Source organism: Capra hircus, chromosome 26 (genome assembly GCF_001704415.2).
Source record: "Capra hircus breed San Clemente chromosome 26, ASM170441v1, whole genome shotgun sequence".
Lineage (NCBI taxonomy): Eukaryota > Metazoa > Chordata > Mammalia > Artiodactyla > Bovidae > Capra > Capra hircus.
Window position 1 is genome coordinate 28,306,336 of NC_030833.1, and position 22,387 is coordinate 28,328,722.

A 22,387-nucleotide genomic window follows, 5' to 3' on the forward strand; every position below is an offset into this window, starting at 1 on the left:
AAGGCAGAGCAAAACACTCTTGCAAGGAAGAGATACAAAGAAGGTCCAAATAACTCCTGAATCTTTTAGTGTTTCCAAGGGGTTACTGAAGCAGATACCACCTGCCATTTCAGCACTGAGGGTCTCTGTTAGGTGAAAGCTGCCTGGGTGTGGGGCCTCTGTGTGGGCTCATAAGGAGGCAAGGGGAGAGGAAGAGGGAATAAAGTAGCTCCAGAGGAAGCCGTTTCTGATTCGATTGCTACCACGTTACTCCCCTGCTCAACACATCCTTCTCTGGTTCCCTCTCACCTTTGAAAATAAAAAGTTCTTCACGTGGCTTGTGAGCCCAAACGATACAACTCTCCACTCTCTGGCCAACTAGTTAAGCAGTAGTTTGGCAATCAACAGATGTGAGTTTTAATCCTGGCTCTACCACAACTCCACCAGCTGTGTGATCTTGGACCAGTTAATTAACTCCTCTGAATGCTTCATCCCCATTAATAAAGCAGAATAATTAACAGTCCGTACTTCAGAGGGCTGCTTTGAGGCTAAAATAATATAGGTAAGATGCTTATACTAAAGACCTGGGTTAATAAAGTCAATAAATAAGGACACATGAAAATCTTTTTATTACCAGCTTACCTCTCCAGTTTCATCTTCTGTCGCTTTCCAGAAGGCAATTACCTAGAGGGATGAAACTGCTCACAGTTTTAGACATGACACCACATTCTCTTGTTTTAGTTTCCCACACTTGTTTTGTGTGCTTTTCAGCACCTGGCATACAGTAGGCATTCAATAATCTGCAGACTGATTGCCTGGAATTGCCCTTACACCTTTCTTCACGTGGCAAGCTGTTTAGAGGTCCCGGATCCAGCAAGGCTGCCCTGAACCCTCAGGTGGGCTACATTCTCCTCTACAGCGTCCTGTGTCCACATGCTTCATGGTACTTGCCATGTACTGCTAAAACTGTTCATATGCCTTTCTCCCTTGATAGACTATTATTCGGTCTTCTGAAGAGGGGCCAGGTCTAAGGCATATTGCATCCCCAGTGCCTAGCACATGATAGGTGCTTGTAAGTGCTCAGCTCTTAAGGAAGTCCAGTCACCTGTCCCAGCTGGGAACTGTATCCCAAACATCTCCCAAGACCCACAGCCCTTTCCAACAAAAACCAGGTTTCCAGCAGGTTTCAACAGTCAGCCAAACCCACTTCCTGCTCCTTCTCCTGAGCTAAACCTTGATTTTTTGCCCCCGGCTGAAAATATAGGAAATTGGACAGTAGGGGGTGTTTCTTGAAATTCTTGTTCATCAAGTCTACTGTTTTGTGCTTTCAGAAACGGGTATGGTCCCCACCTGAACTTGGTCACCAGGGGTGGTAGACAGCAAATGCTGCACCTCATTTGAGAAATCAGGATCTCAGTGACTCAGGAGCCGGGGGTGCTGTGCGAGGGTCGCTAATGACCTGGGCAGTAAGAGCACACGAACAGCCTCTGGTATGCACACTGCAACAGCTGTACCATTATGTTTTCGTGCCATTCAGACCTTAGCTTAAAAGCTAAGAACGATATGCTCTGCCACTTCCTTCCTGTGCCTTCAGAATGTAACTGTCCCTAGATGCTAAATGGCTCCCCTGGGGTTACCTAGAGGAGCCCAGCAGTTTAGAAGGAACTAGGCAGCAACCATCCCACCAGAGTCACTGAAGGGCCAGGGTAGTACCCTCTGGCCCAGGGTCAAATGGGGTCGGGAGCATGCCTGGCTTTACTGGACTCTCAGAAACCACACGGCTGACTGCTGGGCAAACCCAGGGGCTAGAGAAGACAACGCTGCCAGCATACCCTACTGGCCCATCACCCCACCTGGGGAGGCAAGGCCTCAAGGGAGGGTTCTGTGGGTACTCATCATCCTGCTTTGCCCACCTGCATGTGGCTCAGAGAAGTCTCGCTGGGTCGGGGTGTTCCCCCCATCTGGGTAGAGGCAGAAGTTGTTCCTTCCCAGTCTTGGAGAAGGGACTTTAATACCACTGACTCAGAGTGCTAAGAGGACAGTCTTAGGCAGAGGGGAAAGTGATAGTAAGTCTGAAGGAAGGCTCATGGGCCCATGATGGCAGATGTCGGTACACCAGTGGCTCCCAGCCGCCTGAAAATCAGTTCTCTGGTCCCTGCCTGGAAGGCAAGCCCTACACTACCCACCATGCTCCTCAAGCTTCTCTGAACCTGTAGTGCCCACTTCCTCTCAACCGCCCTCACATTGCTGGTTAGCTATTTCACATGAGTTTGCTTCGTCCTCTCCACTGTAACTGAACTTCCAGAAAGAGGGGCCTTGTCTTACACATTTCTTTCACATTCTCCCCAGGACCCAGTACAGTAATGAGCACAAAATAGGGGATCCATGTTGCATTTTTTTGTGTATTAAATTCCGAGGCCAAGCACCCACCCACAACTCTACCGTACCAATACAAGAGTTCCCCAGAAGGGCTCGCTTCCTTTTAATGTCTTAGCTACGGAGTCTCTAACAAAATGTGTTTTTGCTTTTGGAGGGGTTTGCTTTTAACCTGTTTGTGGGACTTTATGAAGAACTCAGAAATATCCTCTTGGCAGAGCAAGGGGTTTGAGGGGAAGTCCTCAGGACAGAAAGTGCCCTCAGCCCAAGTGCCTGTCCTGACGGCTGTGATGTCTCTTAGCCTCTATGTGGAGGTGAGGAATCTCAAGGGGAGGAGGAAAAAGGAACAAGCATTGCAAGGAAAAAGCATAATCAGGTTTTGGGGATGGATTTTATTTGGGCTTCTCACAGTGGTTAGAGCCACTCTGTCTTCAGAACAATCACAGCACAGGAAATGTGTCACCAAGACTGCCCAGAAAAGTCTGACCAGCTGAATCTTATTGCTTAAAATACACATATTCACAATAACTGACAAAGGGTGATGTGCCTCACACAGGAATGTGTTAGCAATTGCAAATCTTCCGACTGTAGCACCAAACCCTTGACCCATCCCTTTCTTCTCATTTGCCTGGAACACCAGGCTCCCTCAAATCTCCCCGGCCCCTCAAGGGTCCTTCAGCTCCCTACTCCCGTGCTTCCATGTGCAGGGCAGCCTCATGTAGCAGGGGCCAGGCGGTGACACTGGACTCGAGTCCAGCTCCACCCGCCGCATTTTCGTTTTCTTCTCATGCCTTTAGGGTCAGACACTGCAGTGAAGCCAACAGTAAACCTGCAGACCAGTTCCCCACTCTGACTGGAGAAGGAATCTTCAGAGGGCCAGAATCCACCCCTTTAACCAGTTAACTCAAACAGGGTTCATTTTGGTAAAACTTGATAGCCTTTGAGACACTTCAGTGAGTTGTGTGGGATTAAAAAAAAAAGGCGTCAGGAAAGGCATCTGAGGGGGGCCGCAGGCACACTCCTGCCTGCTCTGGCCACACATCGGCCATGTGCTAGACCCTCAGCAGAGGGAGGTAAGCCCTAGGGCACTGTGGTGGCCATCAAAGCCTCCTGGCAATTCTGGGTAGGGCCGATGCCTGGGCCAAAGCCAGTCTGAGCTGGACCGTGAAGATCCAGTCAAGCTTCTGTCTGAGGTTCCACCTTGGCCCTCTGTTCCGAGGGGGTTTGGACCCTCCTGGGGGCCGATGCCGAGGGCTGGGAGCAGCTGGGGAAAGCGGACAGGTTCAGAGCGCTTTCCGCTTACAGGGAACAGGACACAGGCCTCCGCGTGTCCATGGAGCAATGTGCAAATTGCAGTGAGGGGTAGAGTAAAACCTCTACTTGGAGCACAGTATCTCTGGCAAACGTGGGGACTGCCGTCAACAGCACTGCTGACACCCAAGTGCACAGTCAGACATTTGCTCAGTAAACAGTAAATGCGTAAAATAAATTACCTTGAGAGGGCCGCGCCTGCTCCGAACGCATGGGTAATGTGAACAGAGTGGCTGCTGCTCAAAGTATATTCACAGGAAAACAGGGCTGGGGGCTCACACACAATGGACAGACACACAGGTTACTGGAAAAGTCATCGTATACAGACTGCACTTATTCAACATGGATTTTGGTTTTATGGACTCCAAATGCAGACACTTGTTCACCTCACAGCCTCAGCTTTGTCTATTTTGTGTGTATGTGTTTATATACATATACATATATATACACATACACATAGATACGTGTGTATTCATATATATACAGATATATGCCTTCCTTTCTTAACCAAAACATCAATGCCTACTCTGAATATCATTATTCAAGAGTGGGGGAAGAACCAAGCTCTTCATGTGAACAGGGCTGGGCAGGGAATGTTAGTTTCGGCAGTTTGCTTTCTCCATTCAGATTATTCCTATCAAAGCTCACCTGGTTTCTAAAGCAAAACTACAGGAATTAAGGATCCTGTGGTCCTTCAGAAGGGCTGCTTACACCCTCCTATATGGGCCACTGAGACTCTTTACATAGGCTACAAAAATTAGATACCCCACTCAAGGGGTGCTGCAGAGCAGGCAAAGGGCATGAAAACCACAGATAACCAAGGCATTTTTTTTTCCAAGTGGTCAGTTTGAAAAAACAAACAAATAAACAAAACAACTTAATTCAGAATCAAGAGAAAATACTGTGTGAGAGCCAGACTGTGGGCCTGCCCTTTCTCAGGACCCACAGCCTCATTTGTTCGTCGAGAACAGTGAGATGTGCAGGCCCGTAGACGTGTGTCTGGGACGGGGGGAGGGCACTGGTCACCCACGGGTGCAGATCAAAGGGCAGAGACAATGGGAAGTTGCACCTCCGTCCGCTGCCACACTGCAGGGCCTCCTGCTCATCCACAGGAGTTCCAGAGACAGCTCCCACCCAAGCCTGCACATTATGTATCTCCTGGCTCAACTATAGCCAGGCTCTTTGAAGGCCAAGTTGAGAAAAAGACATAAACTTCCCTTTTCCATAACAGAATTCTTGCCTGCCCATTGGTTAAGTTCTTGTTTTCAGCTTGCTTTTGTTGTTTTTTTCTTTAAAAAACAAAACAAAACAAAAGGCAGGTATATAATCTTCCAGCCTGGAACCAGCCTGCAGCCAGCCAGATCCTGCTGAAAAGGGAGGGGCCCCTCCAGGACACCCTGGCACCGTGAGCTCGTCACCTGGAATTTGAGAGCACAAGTCCCTCACCAACCCACCACACAACTGCCAGTCAACTCTCCTCCCCACCACAGCAGAACACAATTCTGGCTCCACAGATGCTGGTAGCAAGGGGCGACAATCCCTGGGCCTCTGTTAGCTTCCTTCTTCATCCAGGGCTGAGACTAGCCACCTCCTCTGGACAGAGATGCAGCGAGGTTCTCATAAACTAACACCGGAAAGCACATCCATTCCATCACCAAGAGTCACCTCAGGGCACGGTCTCATTCCCTCTTTGGGGGCTTCTGAACACACATCTCCCTGACCCAAGCAGGTAGTGAGATGTGACTTTAAAAGAGGTCAAGGGGAATGGGGTGGGTATGAGGAATGAGTCATAGGATAACTTCTCAGCCCTCCACGGCACTGTGCTTCTGTGGGGGGCAAGCCACCCACACCCCAAACTGTACCTGGAGATGCAGGAAAATGCAGGAGCAGGGGGTGCGGGGAAAGGAACACAGTTACTTAATGCTTCTCGCATGGTTTTCCCCTACCCTGGTTGCATCGCCAAGTTCTCAGGTATAGCCAGGACCTGCTCTAGCTGGGGGAGCTGCTACTCTGGGAGTTTGGGGAGTCCTGCTCGTTGATGGTGTTCAGCAGTAGGCAGGCAGGCGGCCTTGGCAGGTGTGGATGCCCGGGCTCCCGGGCCTGCTCCTCGGAGGGCTGGCAGAGACCTTCCTCCTCGTCGCCAGGTGGCCGCACGTTGCAGCTGTCGCAGAAGTCCAGGGGCCCGTCCAGAGCATCGTCGATGAGCGCATTGAACTCTTTGAGGTCATCGTCATGGTGGCCCCGGTTGCACACACACACCTCGATGCCTGAGTCACCCGTGAAGCGGCGGTGTCTGCCGGGTGTCTTGTCTTTGTTGTCAGGGAGGGCACTGCCCTGCTCGGAGCTGTACTCTTTCAGAAGCTCCTCCTTACATTCGGAATCCTTGTCCAGGAAGGCCGTGGGGTCCACCTCCCCCAGGCCAGCCACAGAGCCGCTGGGCTCCATGCCAGAGGTTTTGGTGGCTGCTGGGTCTGCTGGCACGTCAGAGGGCTCAGGGTCAGTGACGCTTGGGGGTCGCGTGCTACTTCTGCTGGGCCCGGACAAGGGGCTGCTCTGAGCCCCCTGGGAGCCCCTGGTGGGGTCGGTGCCTGGGGGGCTGCTGCCTGCAGAGCCACACTGTGCAGGCAGCTGCTGCTGCTGCTGCTGCTGCTGGAGCTGGAAGGCACTGTATGGTGGGGGAGGAGTTGGAGGTCGGTTCACCACTTCCTCATAAGGAGGTAGTAAATAGTTTGGCAAAAACCCTAAAATGGGGAGGTAGGGAGGAGAAATTACTACACTGGCAACTGTTACAGGACAGACTGCAGGCTCACACTAAACAGGTATTTCATCCCACCCGCAGCATACCCACTAAGTGACAACTCTCAGGTGCAGGCAGGACAAAGGGCTGTGAGCGACTTTGCAGAGAAAGAGGGACAGACTAAGAGTAACCTATGTTAGCTTCTTGAAATCTGAGAGCTCCTAAAGCTGTTTCACAGGCAAGGACTTTTGCTCATCTGGAGTTAAGGAAGAGGTTCAGCAAATGTGGTGAATGGCCAAGAGAGTTCTGTCTGGAAGGGACCTGTTTCTACATGTACCCGGGTCTCATGTTTCTGGCTCAGATTGTGTCTGCCATCTGTATCCCATAGGCCTTGGGGTCAGGGGCCCTAACTTAAAACATCCTGACACTTCTTTCTCCCACTTTGCACCCACTTCCCCGATTTTCCAGATGTTTATCATGAAGAGAGCCTTTCTCTGGGAGGCTGGAAATCTGTGTTGCCTCTCACCCTGGTACGGTTGGAAAGACACACTAAACCTCATCCTGCTTCAGACCAATAGCAGGTGGCTTACCAATGCAGGATGAGGGACCTGTCATCAAGGCTTATTAGGAATATGGCAGGTGAGTAATCTTCTGTTTTGAGACACAGATGATCTAATTATAACAGTGATTGCTAGCATTTATTGAGCACTTACTATACACCGGCCACTGTGCTAAGCACTTAATTCTTCTAGATGAGGAATTCTAAATTCATAACTATTTTATTCTGTGGAACACACTGCAGAATGCCTTTGGACAGGCTGTACCACTGGGCCTCCACCAATCCTTTGAGAGATCAGTGGAAGGAACCCCAGGGAAGTCAGGTGAGTGTGCCCTTCAGTGAATCATCGAGTTTCTTGGTTCTCAGGAAATCCCAATATCACCTCCCATTCCTGCCTTTTATGGCAGCCTCTGCTTAGGCATATCACATGGCAGGAAGCAAAATGGAGAGATTTCAAGCCCACTGACCTCAAAATCTCAATTCATTCACATCATACACCATTCAACGTGCCTAACAAAAATCTAAAGGAGTAGAGATGCAGTGAGAACCCAGCCAGTGTGGAATGGAGTGGCCCAGGGGCTACATCCACAGCCCTGGCCTCTCTGTGCTCAAGGTGCACACCCTCTTGTTCCCACTTCTGAGACCCTGATCTAGGCACAAAGAGGCCAAGCCCTGAGGCCCACAGTCTATGTGTCATACCCCCCACCCTCCCACTCCCTCTGAGAGTGGGTTTGGTGGCTTCTGGAGTACGTACTGAAATAAAATGGCAGCGCTGAGTAATTATGGGCTTCCCGGTAGGCGATCAGGTTGATTTCATGCTGCCGCTGCTGGGCCTGAAGTCGATGCTTGGCTCGGCGGTGGTGGCAGACACAGCAGCAGCTCAGGATGATGATGATGGTCCACACGAGCCAGAACCCTGGGAGGGAAGGAAGGACAGAGAGGGGCAGGCACACCGTGAATGCCAGTGGGACACCAGCTGGAGGGGCTGCTCACTGCACAGGGCGACTCTGGGACGGTGCGCACCTAGCCGAAGCTAGTACTGCTGAGCCTTGCCCGGCAGTTGCATTCAGACCCTGTATTCAATTTTCATAAATGTTTGTACCAGAGTGAAAGATATGTGGGATGGAAGAGGGCAAGAATGTTAAGAAAAGTGACCCTAAAAGGTTACTCACTCCGGGGTGCCTCCAGGCTCTTGGGAGAGGGGAGGAGTGCTGAGGTATTCGTCTAGCACCCCAGGTTCTCCTATATTTTTGGTCTGGTGGGCATTAAGTATGCTTACCTTTCAGGACAATGTGCCCTTCCTCTCTTAAGAGATCTGAGAAAATGCTTCAGCCTCTCTTGGTGCCCATTTCCCCTCCCCAGCCCTGGCCCACAAGGATGGCTCCCAGGCTCCCCACCAAGAATGAAGAGCCCCTCAGAATCCCCACAACTCAGCAGAAAGCAGTTGCAGAGGACCCCGGAGGGACTGCCTGATAAAAGTTTTTCCCTCTACCACTTTGCCTCCATCATACAGGAGTCATGGAAGTTAGAAGTGGAAAAATTCTAATTGCCTCAGCCCATTACTTCCCTGGAGAATATAAACAACTTCCTCTGCTCTTGACATGAGCTGGTACAATTCCATCTCACATCATCACAAACAATCCACTCCCCTACCTCGCTTTGCCTGCAGCTGGCTTAGACTGGGAAGCATCAGTGGTCTCCCTTTCTTCCTCCTGGCTCCAGAGAGGAGTAGAGGAGCAGGGCAGAAGCCCATAGCTCTCCTTTCCCCAGGTGGACTGTTTCTTTTCATTTCCCACTGATGTTCTCTTTGATCATGTTTAGAGAATCCTGGCAAACCCTAATATAAGAACCCCTCTCCAATCTTCACATGTATACAGAAAAGGCTTCTAATTTGTTTAATAAATGAGGAATTTTGCTTTAAAAAATAAATACAGATTAGAGGGGAAAAAAAGATTGGAAATAAAAACACAAAAATAGTGACATCTTTAAGTTGTGGGATTATGAGAAGAAATTTTATCCCAATTTTTATTTTCTTCTTTCAAATTATAAAACTAGAAACAAAGGAAGTTAAAACTTAAAAATATCTGTGACTAATTTTTATTTTTTCTGGCTAAAAAAAAATTAATACATTTCTGAACAGGCTTAAAAATTCCTCTGGGAATGTCTTCATACAATGAAATGATATGAATCATTTAAAAAATTATCCACAGAATACTATTTTTTACATAATAAGACATTTCAAATACTAAATAGGAAAAAAAGCAATTACAAAACAGCATAAAATATAACCCCAACTTTTGCTTAAAAAAAGTATAAATATCCAGAGGGATGATAAGGAAGTTAATCATGAGATTATTCCTGGACAACAGGATTTTCTGTTACCAGTTCTTACTTTTTGCTTATCTGCAATTCCTGCATTTTCTAAGATGAATGTGTACTTCTTTGGGAAAAAAAATACTTTTTCTCAATTAAATCTGAGGAATAATTTTAAGGTGAGTTTTTATTAAATGAGACTAGATTATTTTTCATTTGCTCCCTATTTCTGAGGAACTTCAATTTTTTCCATTATAAATGTTACATATTATTTTTAATCATCTGCTCTGTAACTATAAGTTTGTGTTTAGAAAATGTTAAGTATTTCTATAACTCTTATCAGAATGAATATTAAAAAAAAAAAAAAAGCTTCTCTCTCTCTTGGTAAACAATTACAAATGAATAAATCCCTGATTTTTTTCTCCTTTTTGTACCAGAACACAATAAATTGAAAGAGCCCATTGAAATCCAGGGTGTGGCCTCTGGCAATACCCAGGGTGTTTCTTTCTGTCCCCCAGGGGTGTCCTCTCTCAGTCTACCCACAGAGCCACCCCTACAGGGTAAGACAGGGCAGCAGTACTGCCTTCCAGCCCTGGCAGGCTGGCAACACCACTTGCTGCACCTTGCTGCTTTTAGCACATGTCACAGTTCAACAGAAACTTCTGCTGAGGTCTGGTGACAGAACAGGCGGAGGACAATGAGGAGAGGATCTTTTCCCCTTTTCCCATCAGCAGACAGAAAAACCCCATTCCTAACCAGAGAACACAGACGTTAAGTTTAAGTCCGAAGTCTCCCTCGTGGTCCTTCCCAGAGTCACAGCAGACATTTGCTTAATCTAACTTAAACACTTCCCTCCTTTCAATACTGGCTGACCGGAGACTGGATACTGTTAGTGGAGCCCTCAGGGAGGGGTTTTGAGGCCAGAAAGGAGCTCTGGGAGTGAACTGGCTTCCCACTGCTGCCCTGTAACATCTCCTGCCTCTATGGTCCAGTCAGCTCCCAGCCTTGCAGGGTTAGGTCACACCCAAGGGAGGCGGCATAAGCAAGCAAAATGCACTCTGCTGAAGAGCCTTTCTCTGAGAACATTTTAGAAAAAGAAAGAAAGTGAAGTTGCTCAGTCGTGTCTGACTCTTTGTGACCCTGTGGACTGTAGCCTACCAGGTTCCTCCGTCCATGGGATTCTCCAGGCAAGAGTATTAGAGTGAGTTGCCATTTCCTTCTTCAGGGGATCTTCCCAATCCAGGGATTGAACCCAGGTCTCCCACATTGCAGGTAGACGCTTTACCCTCTGAGCCACCAGGGAATATTTTAAGAGTCAAGTCTAAAAGATTCTGGGCTAACCACTTTTTTATATTACCTACATTAACTTGCCCAGCATCATATCACAATCCTTTATGCTTCTGTGTTACCTGATAATTTTAAAAGTACATTATCCCATGAGATAATCAGCACCTAACTCTACTTTTTGCCTCCTGTCACTTTTCCAATTGCTTCTTACCTAAAGGTAAATTAACTTGAAACCTTAATGCTGCACTATATATGATCTAAGGCAAAACTTCTTAGCTATTACAGCAGAGATTTTTTTCATGGTTTTCATGATGGCCAAATATTTCTGGTTCTCCCCCTTCTTGGCATGTGGGTAGGCTTGATTTCCTGGCCCCATTATGATTAGGTGACATTTTGGGGCTACTTCTAACTAACAAATTGAGACTGGAAGTGACAGATGTCACTAAGAGGCCAGAACATTTCTTGCTAATATGAGACCTTCTGTTAGATTCCCTTCTGCTACAGCAAGTCATAACATTCTAGACTGACTTCAGGGTCAGTCTGGCCCCAGAGGATAAAGAAGTAGGAACAAAGCTCCCATCCAATCTGTGATGGACAGAGTGTGAGCAATAAACCTGTTGTTTTAGGACCTCCAGGAGTTTGGACTTGTTTATTACGGAGCATAACCTCTAGCCTATCCAGACTGATCCTCTATAGGCTCTTCTGGAAGAGAAGATTGCAAATGTTCATCAGATTCTTAAGAGAATCCTTGTTCCAGAAAAAGCCTAAGTTCCACTGAACTAGAAGTATAATAGAAAAAGAGGTCTTGTCTTTTTTATTTTTTTTAAAGGAAAAATGAGGCAGGGTGGAAGGAGATTGGGGGAAGAAATGAGACAAGTAGAGGCATTTGTAACCCTTTGGCAAAGGGCTACCTTACCGCAGTCATATCTAACAGCACCAGAAAACTCGTATGTCTACTGAAATTCCATCAGTTGCTTCTTTTCTTGTGGTAGCATGGGTAGAAAAACTCTCCCTACTATGTACTATTTGTATGATATTATATAAAGTCTCAAACTGAGTTCCAATTTCTGCATTTCTAATACAGTATCACAAAGTGACAGTATGGATCAAAACTAGGGGAAAACTGATGTGGGAGCAGAAGGGGCCAAGTGGAGTAATGGGGCATTAGCATAGGTCCAGAAAAGCCCCCTAAGGACTGGTCCCACTTGATGGAGTTAATGTGGGAAGACAGAAGGCATTCTTGTCTGGCCCTCACACAACAGATCCTACTGGATTCTAGTCAAAGCCACGTCCCCACATCTTTAAAAGGGGGACCATCTAGACTAGTCCCTATGGAGCTGTGCAAACTTTTGATCTTTTCACTAGTTTTCACAAACAAGGAGGAAAGTTTTTAAAAGGAAAACCTAAAAGAAAGAGCCACACAGAGAAAGACAGAAGCATGCCCTCCTCCCCAAACACACATCTACCCACAGATTACATTCCCCAATGACCTGTGAAAGCTGTGACCTCACTGTGGGGCACGCTTGTCATGCTAAGCAAAATGGAAAACATGTTTTTAAAAACAATCACAGTCCAGTGTAGGAACTGAGTCATGTGCCCCCAGAGTTCACTATAAACTTGGGAAAACACCACTCCCCAACTGGCAGGAAATTCCTCATTAGGAAGCCAAAGTATACTGTCTACTAGTTCTCCTCCTACCCCATAGGATGGTGGGTATCCTCCTTAGCCCTTGACAGCTCTTTCCACAGTGGAAAAGGATCGCCTTTTCCACTGTGGACAAGGCCTGAATTTGGGGAATGAAGACTTCAGAGGACTTGCAACTTCATCAGAAAGACTGGACAAGTTTCATATTCTAGCTTTGTGACCCTGGTCATTTTGTCTTGATTTCCCTCATCTGTAAAATGGGGAGAATAACAGTTTCTACCTACTTGGTCATTGTGAGGATAATTGAGTTAATGTCCACATGTAGAGTTCTCAAACCTCAACATTCAAGACCCTCCACAATCTGGGCCCACCACCCTCTGGCTTGGCACTTTAGAGTTCTGGAAGAGGGTAGCTTTGTGTGAGGCACACTAACCCCACGACTCAACTACAACTGACTGACTGGTGACTGAACATCCCAGATCCTGAGAAATGGGCTATGCATATCTGGCAGGATTGTCCTTAGAACAGGCTGAGCTGACGTGTGCAGACTTTACTGGGTGCCCAGCCCACAGCAGAGTTTTATGCACACCAGCACCCTCATCTCCCCTGAGTGAACCCCACGATCCCAGGGAAAAGGTTAACGTGATGCATGCTCTCTTCTTTCCCATGGAGCCTTGACCTATGGTGTTTGGCGTTCCTCTGCCTGAGAAGTCATCTTATCCTTCTCCATGTGTTTAAATCCTATCCACCCTTTCTTTAAGGCCTACTTCAAATGCCACCACCTCCATGCAGCCTGCCTGAATTCTGTCCAGCGAAAGCAAATTCTCCTAGCACATACCCAGTGGTCCTGGCACACACACTCCACTTTCTACTTTGCATTAGTAGTGAGGCATGTTGTTTTATTTCCTCTCTCTGCTTAGAGACTCCCTTCTTGATGGCAAGGATTCTGTCTCCCTACACATTTTAACAGAGGAGGCCACCTCATCCAGCAGAAACTTGGTTAGAATTGCAAACTCTCAGGTCCACCTCAGACCTACTGAATCAAAAACTCTAAGACTTGGGCCCAGAAATCCATGCTTTAATAAGCCCTCCAGGAAACGCAGACACTTGCCAAAGTCTGAAACCACTGGAATAAGAGTTTGCTGAATAAACGACTGAATGATGATTGAAAGTACAAGAGCCATAAAAACGCATGGGATGATAAGGCCAGGTCTTAAAGCCTCAAATATGGCGGTGGTAAAACAGGACTTTCACTCCTGAACTGATGCAGACCCACTAATGACAATGGCCTATGTTATGAGAGATTAAAGAGACAGTGGAGAAAGGGTGCTGGTTGAAGTTTAGGTCTCTGTGTGTTTATGATGTGCTTGTGTGTCTGTGCAAAGTGGGCTCTCATGTGTGTGTGTGCCAGTCCTCAGCACAAAGGAAAATTTGGCTTAGCGGTGGTATGAGGGTTGATGGAAATGGCATTTATTTTTCCCCGAGGCCTTCCCAGTAGGCAACTATGGTTAAAAAGGTACTCTGTCTGACAAAAACTCTGCCAAGGGTTTCCTGGCTGAGATCTTTTCCTTCCAAAGGAAAAAGAAAAAAGAATAACCCAAAGCCCATTATTTTCAGGCAGAGTTCAGAGGCAATTAGAGAGAGCAGGGTTCAAAGTGACCAGAAGCACAGTTCTGATGAGAACTGAAAGGGCTCATTCCTACACTTGACCTCCTTCCTCTCCACATCTGGCCGAGGCCAGGCCCTCAAGAAGGAGAAAAACCAAGAATTCCGGAGAGAGGCGGAACGCTCACTGGGCATCTTCTGACCAAAAAGCCATTTCTGGGCACAAAGAGGAAGTTGGGCTTTTAGTCTCTGTCTCTTAAGAACTTGGCAAGCAACGGCCAAGTTGTACAGGGGTGAATCTTTCCTCCCCGGCCAGACTGGTCTCTGTCTGGCCTCCTTCTTTCCCCAGCTAACCACGACTGGAGAAGTGATTAGCCACTGTGCAGCTCTTCCCCTGGCTTTCCTTAGGCCCGTGGGATGAAGTGCCTGGTTCCCAGACCACCTGCCTCCCTGACACCTGTGTCTCGCATCTCCCTGTCCCCATCACCCCACCTCCAGCCTTGGCATTCATGACCCAACTCTGGTGGCTACTGAGTCTATTCTGCCAACACCTCAGGAGGCTCTGTCAATCTGAGATGGGGGCCATTAGCAACTCCATCCTTTCTGCAACTGACGCCGCCTGGGCCGGGCCCCAGAAAAACAAACCGCAGCTCAGTGGCTTTTTGGCAGCCCAGCTTTGACTTTTGTTTTAATAAGGGGTGAGAGGGAGAATTTGAACCCTGTGGTTATCTGCGTTTTAAAACATTTAAACAGTCTGTCCACCTGCCTGGCACTTTGTGTTTCTCCAGTGAGTCCCTCAGCCCCACCCCTTCTAAAATAGCAGCAACAACTCCAGGCCTGCCTGTGCTGCTGCTGCTGCTTATGTACTTGGAGGACTGATGGGGACATTTTGAACCCTGTTCTCTCCTTGGGAAGGAGTCTGCCCTTAATCACCCCTGGAATTCCTCAGAGAGGCAGAAGAGCCAGTCATCAAAAGGGAAGTACGAGGGTGAGGAGACGTCTTTTTTGTAGCCACTCCCACTGGCTACAAGATCGTTTGCATCCAGAGGGAGAAGCTTCCCAGCCAAGAGTCTAATTTCCTTTCCATTTTAAACAACAGCCGTTCTAGCTGCTTTCTGACATATACCTGATGTGGGGTGAATGGGGAGATCAGAAAGGAGAAGGGGGAAAAGGGCAGAGGTGGAGGTGATGGCAAGGATGTGAAGCAAGCGGCAAAGGTTGTCTCCACATGGAGGGAGTGATGGGGGCTTATAATTCTCCGGGAAAACAATCTACTGCCCCCTCTATCAACGGACAGCTTGAGAACCACTGTAGTGCTGGTCACCTGGCAACGCTCTGCCCTCAGGACTCTCCCATCCTCCCCCCTTCTTTGTCTAGTATCCCCAGTGTCTCATCTGAGTTTCAGGAAGATCAGAGTACAAAGTGCTTCAGTGAACTCTCTAAGTGTAGGTCACTCCCTGAAGCCCAGGGCAATGTCCCCATCCTTGTACAACTCAAGAAGATGCAAGTGGTCCTGGCCTCCACCGAGCCAGCGACAAGGTGGTGGAGCTGACAACTCAAAATGGCTTTGAGCTAACAGTAACAGATTAGGTGGACTGAGAAGCCTCCAGACACTTCAGTTTGCGATCTGGGGAAGGAAAAAAGGGGGCTGAACCTCTATTCCTCCTCTCTAGGAGGGCTCTGTTGGCCATGACCTAAGGAAAGATTATCCCACCGAGAGGGACCCTCAGAAACAGAGGCAGCTCCTTGAGGATCTATGAGGAATTGGGAAGTCCTGGTGTTTTGTTTCTTTTTAAACAAGAAAATGGCATTACAGCTATCCAGAGAGCAGCCCGGCATCCACAGCAGCTTGACTGCTGCAAACCTTTCTTTGCAAAGATTGGGAGGCAGCTGGGCTGGCCCATGAGAGGGGATAAGTTGCTATCACTGTTTGGCACACCCTGAAGAGGGCATCCAAGAGAATCCCACTCAGAAGCTTCTGCAGCAGATCTGCTAACCATGGCCTCTTAGGAGGGGCTCAGACCATATTTTCCAGTCTTTAGCTCATGGTGTCCAAAGAGCACCGAAGCACTCCTCCTCTACAGAAGGATTGCTTCCAGAACCTAGCAGAGTCTGCTCGCCAACACTGCCACCGAGAGAGTAGGAACAAGGCTGACCAGCCTTCAGTTTCCCAATGAGCAGAGGCGGTGAACTGAGACGGCTAGACACCAAGAAACCCCCAGGCAAGGACTTACACCAGAGTTCATAGTAGTAGCTGCAGCACTGAGACTGTCCACAGCAGTGTCCTGTGTCACAGATGTAGCTCTGATTGTTGGTACCCACGCAGGTTTCCTTATCCTAAAAGAAATTCAAAATTTTAGCACATTAAATTATAGCTTTTAAATATCACCTTTCTTCTCATAGGGCTTCCCTGGTGGCTAAGTTGGTAAAGAATCTGCCTACAATGCAGGAGACCTGGGTTCAATCCCTAGGTCAGGAAGATCCCTTGGAGAAGGAAATGGCAACCCACTCCAGTATTTTTGCCTGGCGAATTCCATGCACAGAGGAGCCTGGCGGGCTACAGTCCATGGGGTCACAGAGTCAGACACGACTGAGGGACTAACACTTTCTTCTTATCCCCCTCTTTCTGGTCACCTATCCATCCTCCACCAAACAGTCTGTACCAATATTTACTCCATTGAGAAAAAAAGAAAAACCAAGCAACAATAGCAGATTTAAGAAAAATAATATTAAAGAGGGAAGAAGATTCAGTACACAAAGCCAAGTGGTAAAGAGCAGAGTTCTCAGAGAGAAAAACAGAGCAGAGTCCTCCTTGCTGGATGTCCATGCTGAAGCACCCCATGTTCTGATGCTAATTTAGCCCATAAGATGGTCATGATTCTCCTGTAACTGGCTGTACATTTTAAATAAAACCAGCTTCTCTGTGAAAGTTCCTGGAATAATTAAGGCAGTATGTATTCTAGGATTAGCATCTGGTCAGCCAGTCCATCCTCCCTTTAAAACATAATCTCCAAGGTTAATTACAGCGTGATTCAAAAGAAGGCTAAAAAACCTGCTACTAAAATTCTTCAGTCTTAAGAATGACTTGCTTAGGTGACCTAATGCAGTTTCAATTTGCTAGACCTTTTTTTGCTTATCAGATGATCTCTTAATAATCTTGACTGGATCTAGAATTCACACTGTCCCTTGTCAGGGACAGCGATAGAAAGGGCACTGCTGAGTAACCATCTAGCATTTTGCCAAATTCTATTCACAGCACTGGTGGATGGGAATAGAGGTGGAAGGGTTTATTTTATATTTCACAGTTAAGATATGAAACTTAAATTAACTTCAGTAAGTTTATAAATAAGCTTTATAACTTATTTATAAAAAGTTTATTATTATTTATAAATAAGTTTATAATAACTTAAATAAACTTCAGCCTCCAATGTCCTCTGGGCCACAGTACATGAGACCTATTAAGATGTGGCTTTCAACGTTTCTTTATCCTAAAGAAGCAACACAGTCATTGACTGGACACTGTCTCTGTGCCGAACACTGGGCTAGGTATGAGAGACGTGAAGATGAATAAGACACTGTCCCTAACCTCAAGAAGCACAGTTAGGAAGGGAAAAAAACCCTGCTCAGCAAAGAAACTAAAACCACAGTATTGTATTTGCTGCTACTCAGGCTGACCCTGCCCACAGTGCACATCCGGGCGGACATCTGCCAGTGGAAATTCAAGCCACATAGTTGGTTCCTGTTCTCTGGGCCCGCTCTACTATGCTGTCTACTTGGCCAAGGATATAAACAAAGCAATCCAGAGAATGTCTACAGGGCTAGAGGCTGGGGACCTGAAGCCACAGGGCGAAGACAAAAGAAAGGGCATGGCTAAAACTCAGATCCCTGGCTCAGAGTGTGTTTCCACCACATCCTCAGGTGTTTCCTGGTCTTTAAGAGCCTTACACCCTGGTGCAAAGGGGTTTAGGAAGAAGGAAATGTGGGCAAGATACTTGCTGATTCTGACAACGACAGTTTTGTAACAGCACTGCACACAGAATCCTATTGCCTCCCCACGTCCACCGTAAGTAAAATGGCACACCTGTAAGATGGCTGTCTGCTAGGATGTCTCCTCTGAGGCCTGATGCATGTGGAGAAAACAGATCTGTGCTCGATGCTTTTGCCAGAACACACCTCCTCTGACTTCAGAGCAAAATACTGCTTTCCTAAGGACATGAAAAATTTTCTCCCAAGTTTACCAGTTCCTGAAATGCCATTCTTCTGGCCTGGCTCACAAGAGCACAGTTCAAACTGTCCACATAGTTTCGAAAAGAGGCTGTGTTGCCTATACTTCAACACATGAAAGAATCCAGTGACACTTCTGCCTCAAAAAAATTTATCAGATGAGGTCCAGGCTTGGAACACAGGGTGGTCAACTGGTCCTCTGTGAGGCAATAAATGGAATGTGTTTGAAATCTAAACATGTGGCATCTTAATGATCTACTGGTGTCAGCTTTTCTCTTGGCTTTCCCATTCACCAAGATAGGAAGCCTGGTATAAACAGAACCCTGCTCTTTTCCCTGTTCTCCTTCCACTTTCCCAAGGAGAGCAGACTGTGGCAGCATCATGTAACTCAGTTTCCCAAATACTTTTTACCTAGGATATCTCATCCCCTGTTCTCCTCTCCCCAAATAGAGCCCCCAAGTTGTCTAGGATGGTCTTGGTTATGGGAACGGTCATTTTCTGCTACAGGAGGAAGGAAAGTAGGTGGGCAGTTAAAGAACAGACATAGACTCAGGGACCTTTACAAGGAAGAAATGATGGATTTGGAGAAGGAAATGGCAATCCACTCCAGGACTATTGCCTGGAAAATCCCATGGACAGAGGAGCCCGGTAGGCTACAGTCCATGGGGTCGCAAAGAGTCGGACACGACTGAGCAACTTCACTTCACTTCACTTCAATGATGGATTAAGAGCATAGTGAGATGTGAGCATGATGAGCTCCTCCAGAGAAAGACCTACTGGTAGGAGAAGAAAATTCAGAAGCCCTGGGTTTGGTCCTAGTTCTGCCATTACCGAGGAACAGGACTCTGGGACTCTGAGTCACTCACTCAGTGGCCGAAGAATTAGTTAAGATGCTCACTCATGTCTCCTTCAACCTGAAGAGTCTACCAGCCTACCCACCTCCCATTCCTTTCGGCAGCTGCTGCTGCTGCTAAGAAGCTTCAGTCATGTCCAACTCTGTATGACCCCATCGACGGCAGCCACCAGGCTCCCCCGTCCCTGGGATTCTCCAGGCAAGAACACAGGAGCGGGTTGCCATTTCCTTCTCCAACGCATGAAAGTGAAAAGTGAAAGGGAAGTCGCTCAGTCGTGTCCGACTCTTAGAGACCCCATGGACTGCAGCCGACCAGGCTCCTCTGTCCATGGGATTTTCCAGGCAAAAGTACTGGAGTGGGTGCCTTTTGGCAGTAGCCAATGCAAAAGTTCCTGTAACCTATGTCTCCTCTCAGTCAAAGCAAAGAATAGAGGTATGCAAATATTGCTTGGTGCTCTTCTACCCTTCCCTGTAGGAGGAAGTCACCCAGATGACTTTCAGGGATCTCCAGGCAGCTCAAGATCCAAATGGTTAAGATTCAGTCAGATCTGGGTTCAAAGTCTGGTTCTCACACTATGCTTATTAACTGTGGTAACTTCAGTAGTAACTAAACTTCTCTGAGCTCTTAATATCAATGTTATTCTCTGAGTCATTATTGCTGGGCATGAAAGACCATTCAATAACGAGCACTTTGCATTCAATGAGAGACCATTCAATAAAGAGTACTGTGGATTCACTTAGAACTATTTCTCAGAACAGTAAAGCTCACTGCCAATGTGGGCTGCTCCAGACACATAAAGAATAGAAAAAGGAACTGGAGAGAATGCAATGGAAAGTTCAAATATGAAAAATTCTCAGCACTCTTCATAAGTATCCTTTGCTTTTCTTCCAAACATCTCCAAGGTCTATACACAAATTACATTGTTTAGGCTAAGTCTCGAGTGGGAAGTTAATATCCCACCCCTCCCCTCCCCTCCCCAAGGGTGAATGAGAGAATAAACTGTGCCCTTCCTATGGGCAAGAGCTCTGTCTCTTTAATTCCCATCCCTAACTCCAAGAATGGGCACAGTGCTGGGCACACAAAGGTTTAGTGAATGAAACAATGGCTATGCAGCCTCCATGAAGGCAGAATGAGCTGGGGTGAATAATACTGAGTACCTGCTATGTACTAGGCACTGTTCTAAATTCCTTACAAGAGGATGAAGTGGGTAGTAAAAGAGAACTGAAGTCAAGAGAGGCTAAGTAACTTGCCATGCAGCTAGCTAATTCATCTGACTCCAGAGCCTGAGCTTTTAACTAATAAACTAGAACATCCTTGGTTTAAGTTATACTTCTTCACTTGCTTTTAACACTTCAGATGCCTAAATCAGTTCAGTTCAGTCCAGTCGCTCAGTCGTGTCCGACTCTTTGCGACCCCATGAATCGCAGAACGCCAGGCCTCCCTGTTCATCACCATCTCCCGGAGTTCACTCAGACTCACGTTCATCGAGTCCGTGATGCCATCCAGCCATCTCATCCTCAGTCTTCCCCTTCTCCTCCTGCCCCCAATCCCTCCCAGCATCAGAGTTTTTTCCAATGAGTCAACTCTTCTTATGAGGTGGCCAAAGTACTGGAGTTTCAGCTTTAGCATCATTCCTTCCAAAGAAATCCCAGGGTTGATCTCTTTCAGAATGGACTGGTTGGATCTCCTTGCAGTCCAAGGGACCCTCAAGAGTCTTCTCCAGCACCACAGTTCAAAAGCATCAATTCTTTGGCGCTCAGCCTTCTTCACAGTCCAACTCTCACATCCATACATGACCACAGGAAAAACCATAGCCTTGACTAGACGGACCTTAGTCGGCAAAGTAATGTCTCTGCTTTTGAATATGCCTAAATAAATCCACTAAAATCCCCGAATACAATCAACATTTTGTCTTTGATGGAAAAGATAAGGTCCCTGCCCTTAAGGAGCTCTTTGACTTTGGGAACACTTTCTACTTGACAGTGAGGAGGAGCAACATGCTTGGGGCTCCTCCCTTCTTTGCTTGAAAGGTCATTATTTTCACACACAAATTTTCTGCAAAGTAAAATGGTGTTTCATCGCATTGTGGAACATGGGGCCTTTACCTGTTCCTTCAATATTTATTGAGTACCTACCCTGCACCAACACTGAAACAGCAGTGGGGCACAATGGGCAAATAAAAGGTGAAAAGTGGGACTTCCCTGGTGGACAAGTGGTTAAGAATCCACCTCCCAGTGCAGGAGACACGGGTTCAATCCTTGGTCCGAGGATTTCACATGTTGTGGGGCAACTGAGCCCATGCACTATAACTACTGAGTCTACACTCTAGAGTCTATGAGCCACAATTACTGAGCCTGCCTGCTGCAACTACTTAAATCTGAGCACCCTCGAGCCCGTGCTCTGAAACAAGAGAAGCCATTGCAATGAGAAGTCCAGGTACCACTAGAGAGTAGTCCCCACTTGCGACAACTAGAGAAAGCCTGCATGCAGCAATGAAGACCCAGCACAGGCAACAATACATAAATAAAATGTTAAAATAAAACAAAACAAGCTTAAAAATAAATAAATAACGGCCAGAACAGTCATGGTCTTTACCCTCATGAAGCTTAAAGTCTAATGAGATGATAAAGTAATCATACAGATAAAATTGCAAGTAGGAAAGAAAAACACCTCATTTGGTAAGAGTTTACAACAGAAACTAGTTAACTAGAAACTAGTTGAGGAGGTCCAGACAGCTGTGAGGAAGGTAAGCCTGAACTGCGATTGCCAGTTTGGTTAGAAAGTTAGTAACCAAGGAAGACGGGTGGGAAGAACAGAGGAAACAGTACCAGGAAAGTCCTTCAGCTGGAGATGCTTGAAAAAGTAGGTAGCAAGTTAGGTGAGTGGGGGTGAGATGAGATTTGCATTTTAAAGCTACTTCTCAGCAATGTTCCATTTGCACAAACTCCTGGCCCAAAAATACAAGAAATGTAGACTTGTTAAAAAGGAACTTTGAGTGAATAACACATGCTCTTATGCTAAGGTCTTTCACCTCAGAATAACTGTGGTGATGACCCTCAAAATTCTGATTTGTTATCGGTGTGACTTCTGGTAGCACAGTGACCAGCTTCTCTAAGAAACACAGGGCATATATGGTCACCAAACAAAAAGCACAGGCAGGAAGAACCAGTAAGCAAGACCAACACTGAACTGGAAAGAACATTTTTTACAATGGAAAAGGATGAATAGTATGCCTTTGCACATATGCAAAAAATTATCTCATCTTTGGCGGCAGCATAAACTATGGGACTAACATCATTTTCCTTAAGAGTTTCCATGTCTTTGAGTTGCTATTCTTAGCCGAGCCACTGTAAAGGTCAATTTAATCAGTGTAAGAACTTTCAAAATGCCAGCATATAAAGAGACACTGGGCAATAATAGTTCCCCAGGGATGGTTTTAATTTGCCAATTTATGGGGCTGGAAAACCCTGCTAGCAACTGGCAACAGCATCTCCATGC

The 22,387-nt window shown here is 46.9% G+C and overlaps 1 protein-coding gene across 2 annotated transcripts in view; it reads right to left on the reverse strand.

Moving 5' to 3' along the window:
* The window catches only part of WBP1L (WW domain binding protein 1-like), a 59,809-nt gene continuing 40,149 nt past the window's right edge, over positions 2,728-22,387 (reverse strand). For both annotated transcript variants that reach the window (XM_005698378.3, XM_005698379.3), the window contains exons 2-4: positions 16,046-16,148; positions 7,717-7,878; positions 2,728-6,407 (exon numbers count right to left, since the gene is read on the reverse strand). In XM_005698378.3, the coding sequence (XP_005698435.1) occupies positions 5,656-6,407; positions 7,717-7,878; positions 16,046-16,148 (1,017 nt within the window). In that variant the 3' untranslated portion in view covers positions 2,728-5,655. The remainder of the gene's footprint in view (positions 6,408-7,716; positions 7,879-16,045; positions 16,149-22,387) is intronic.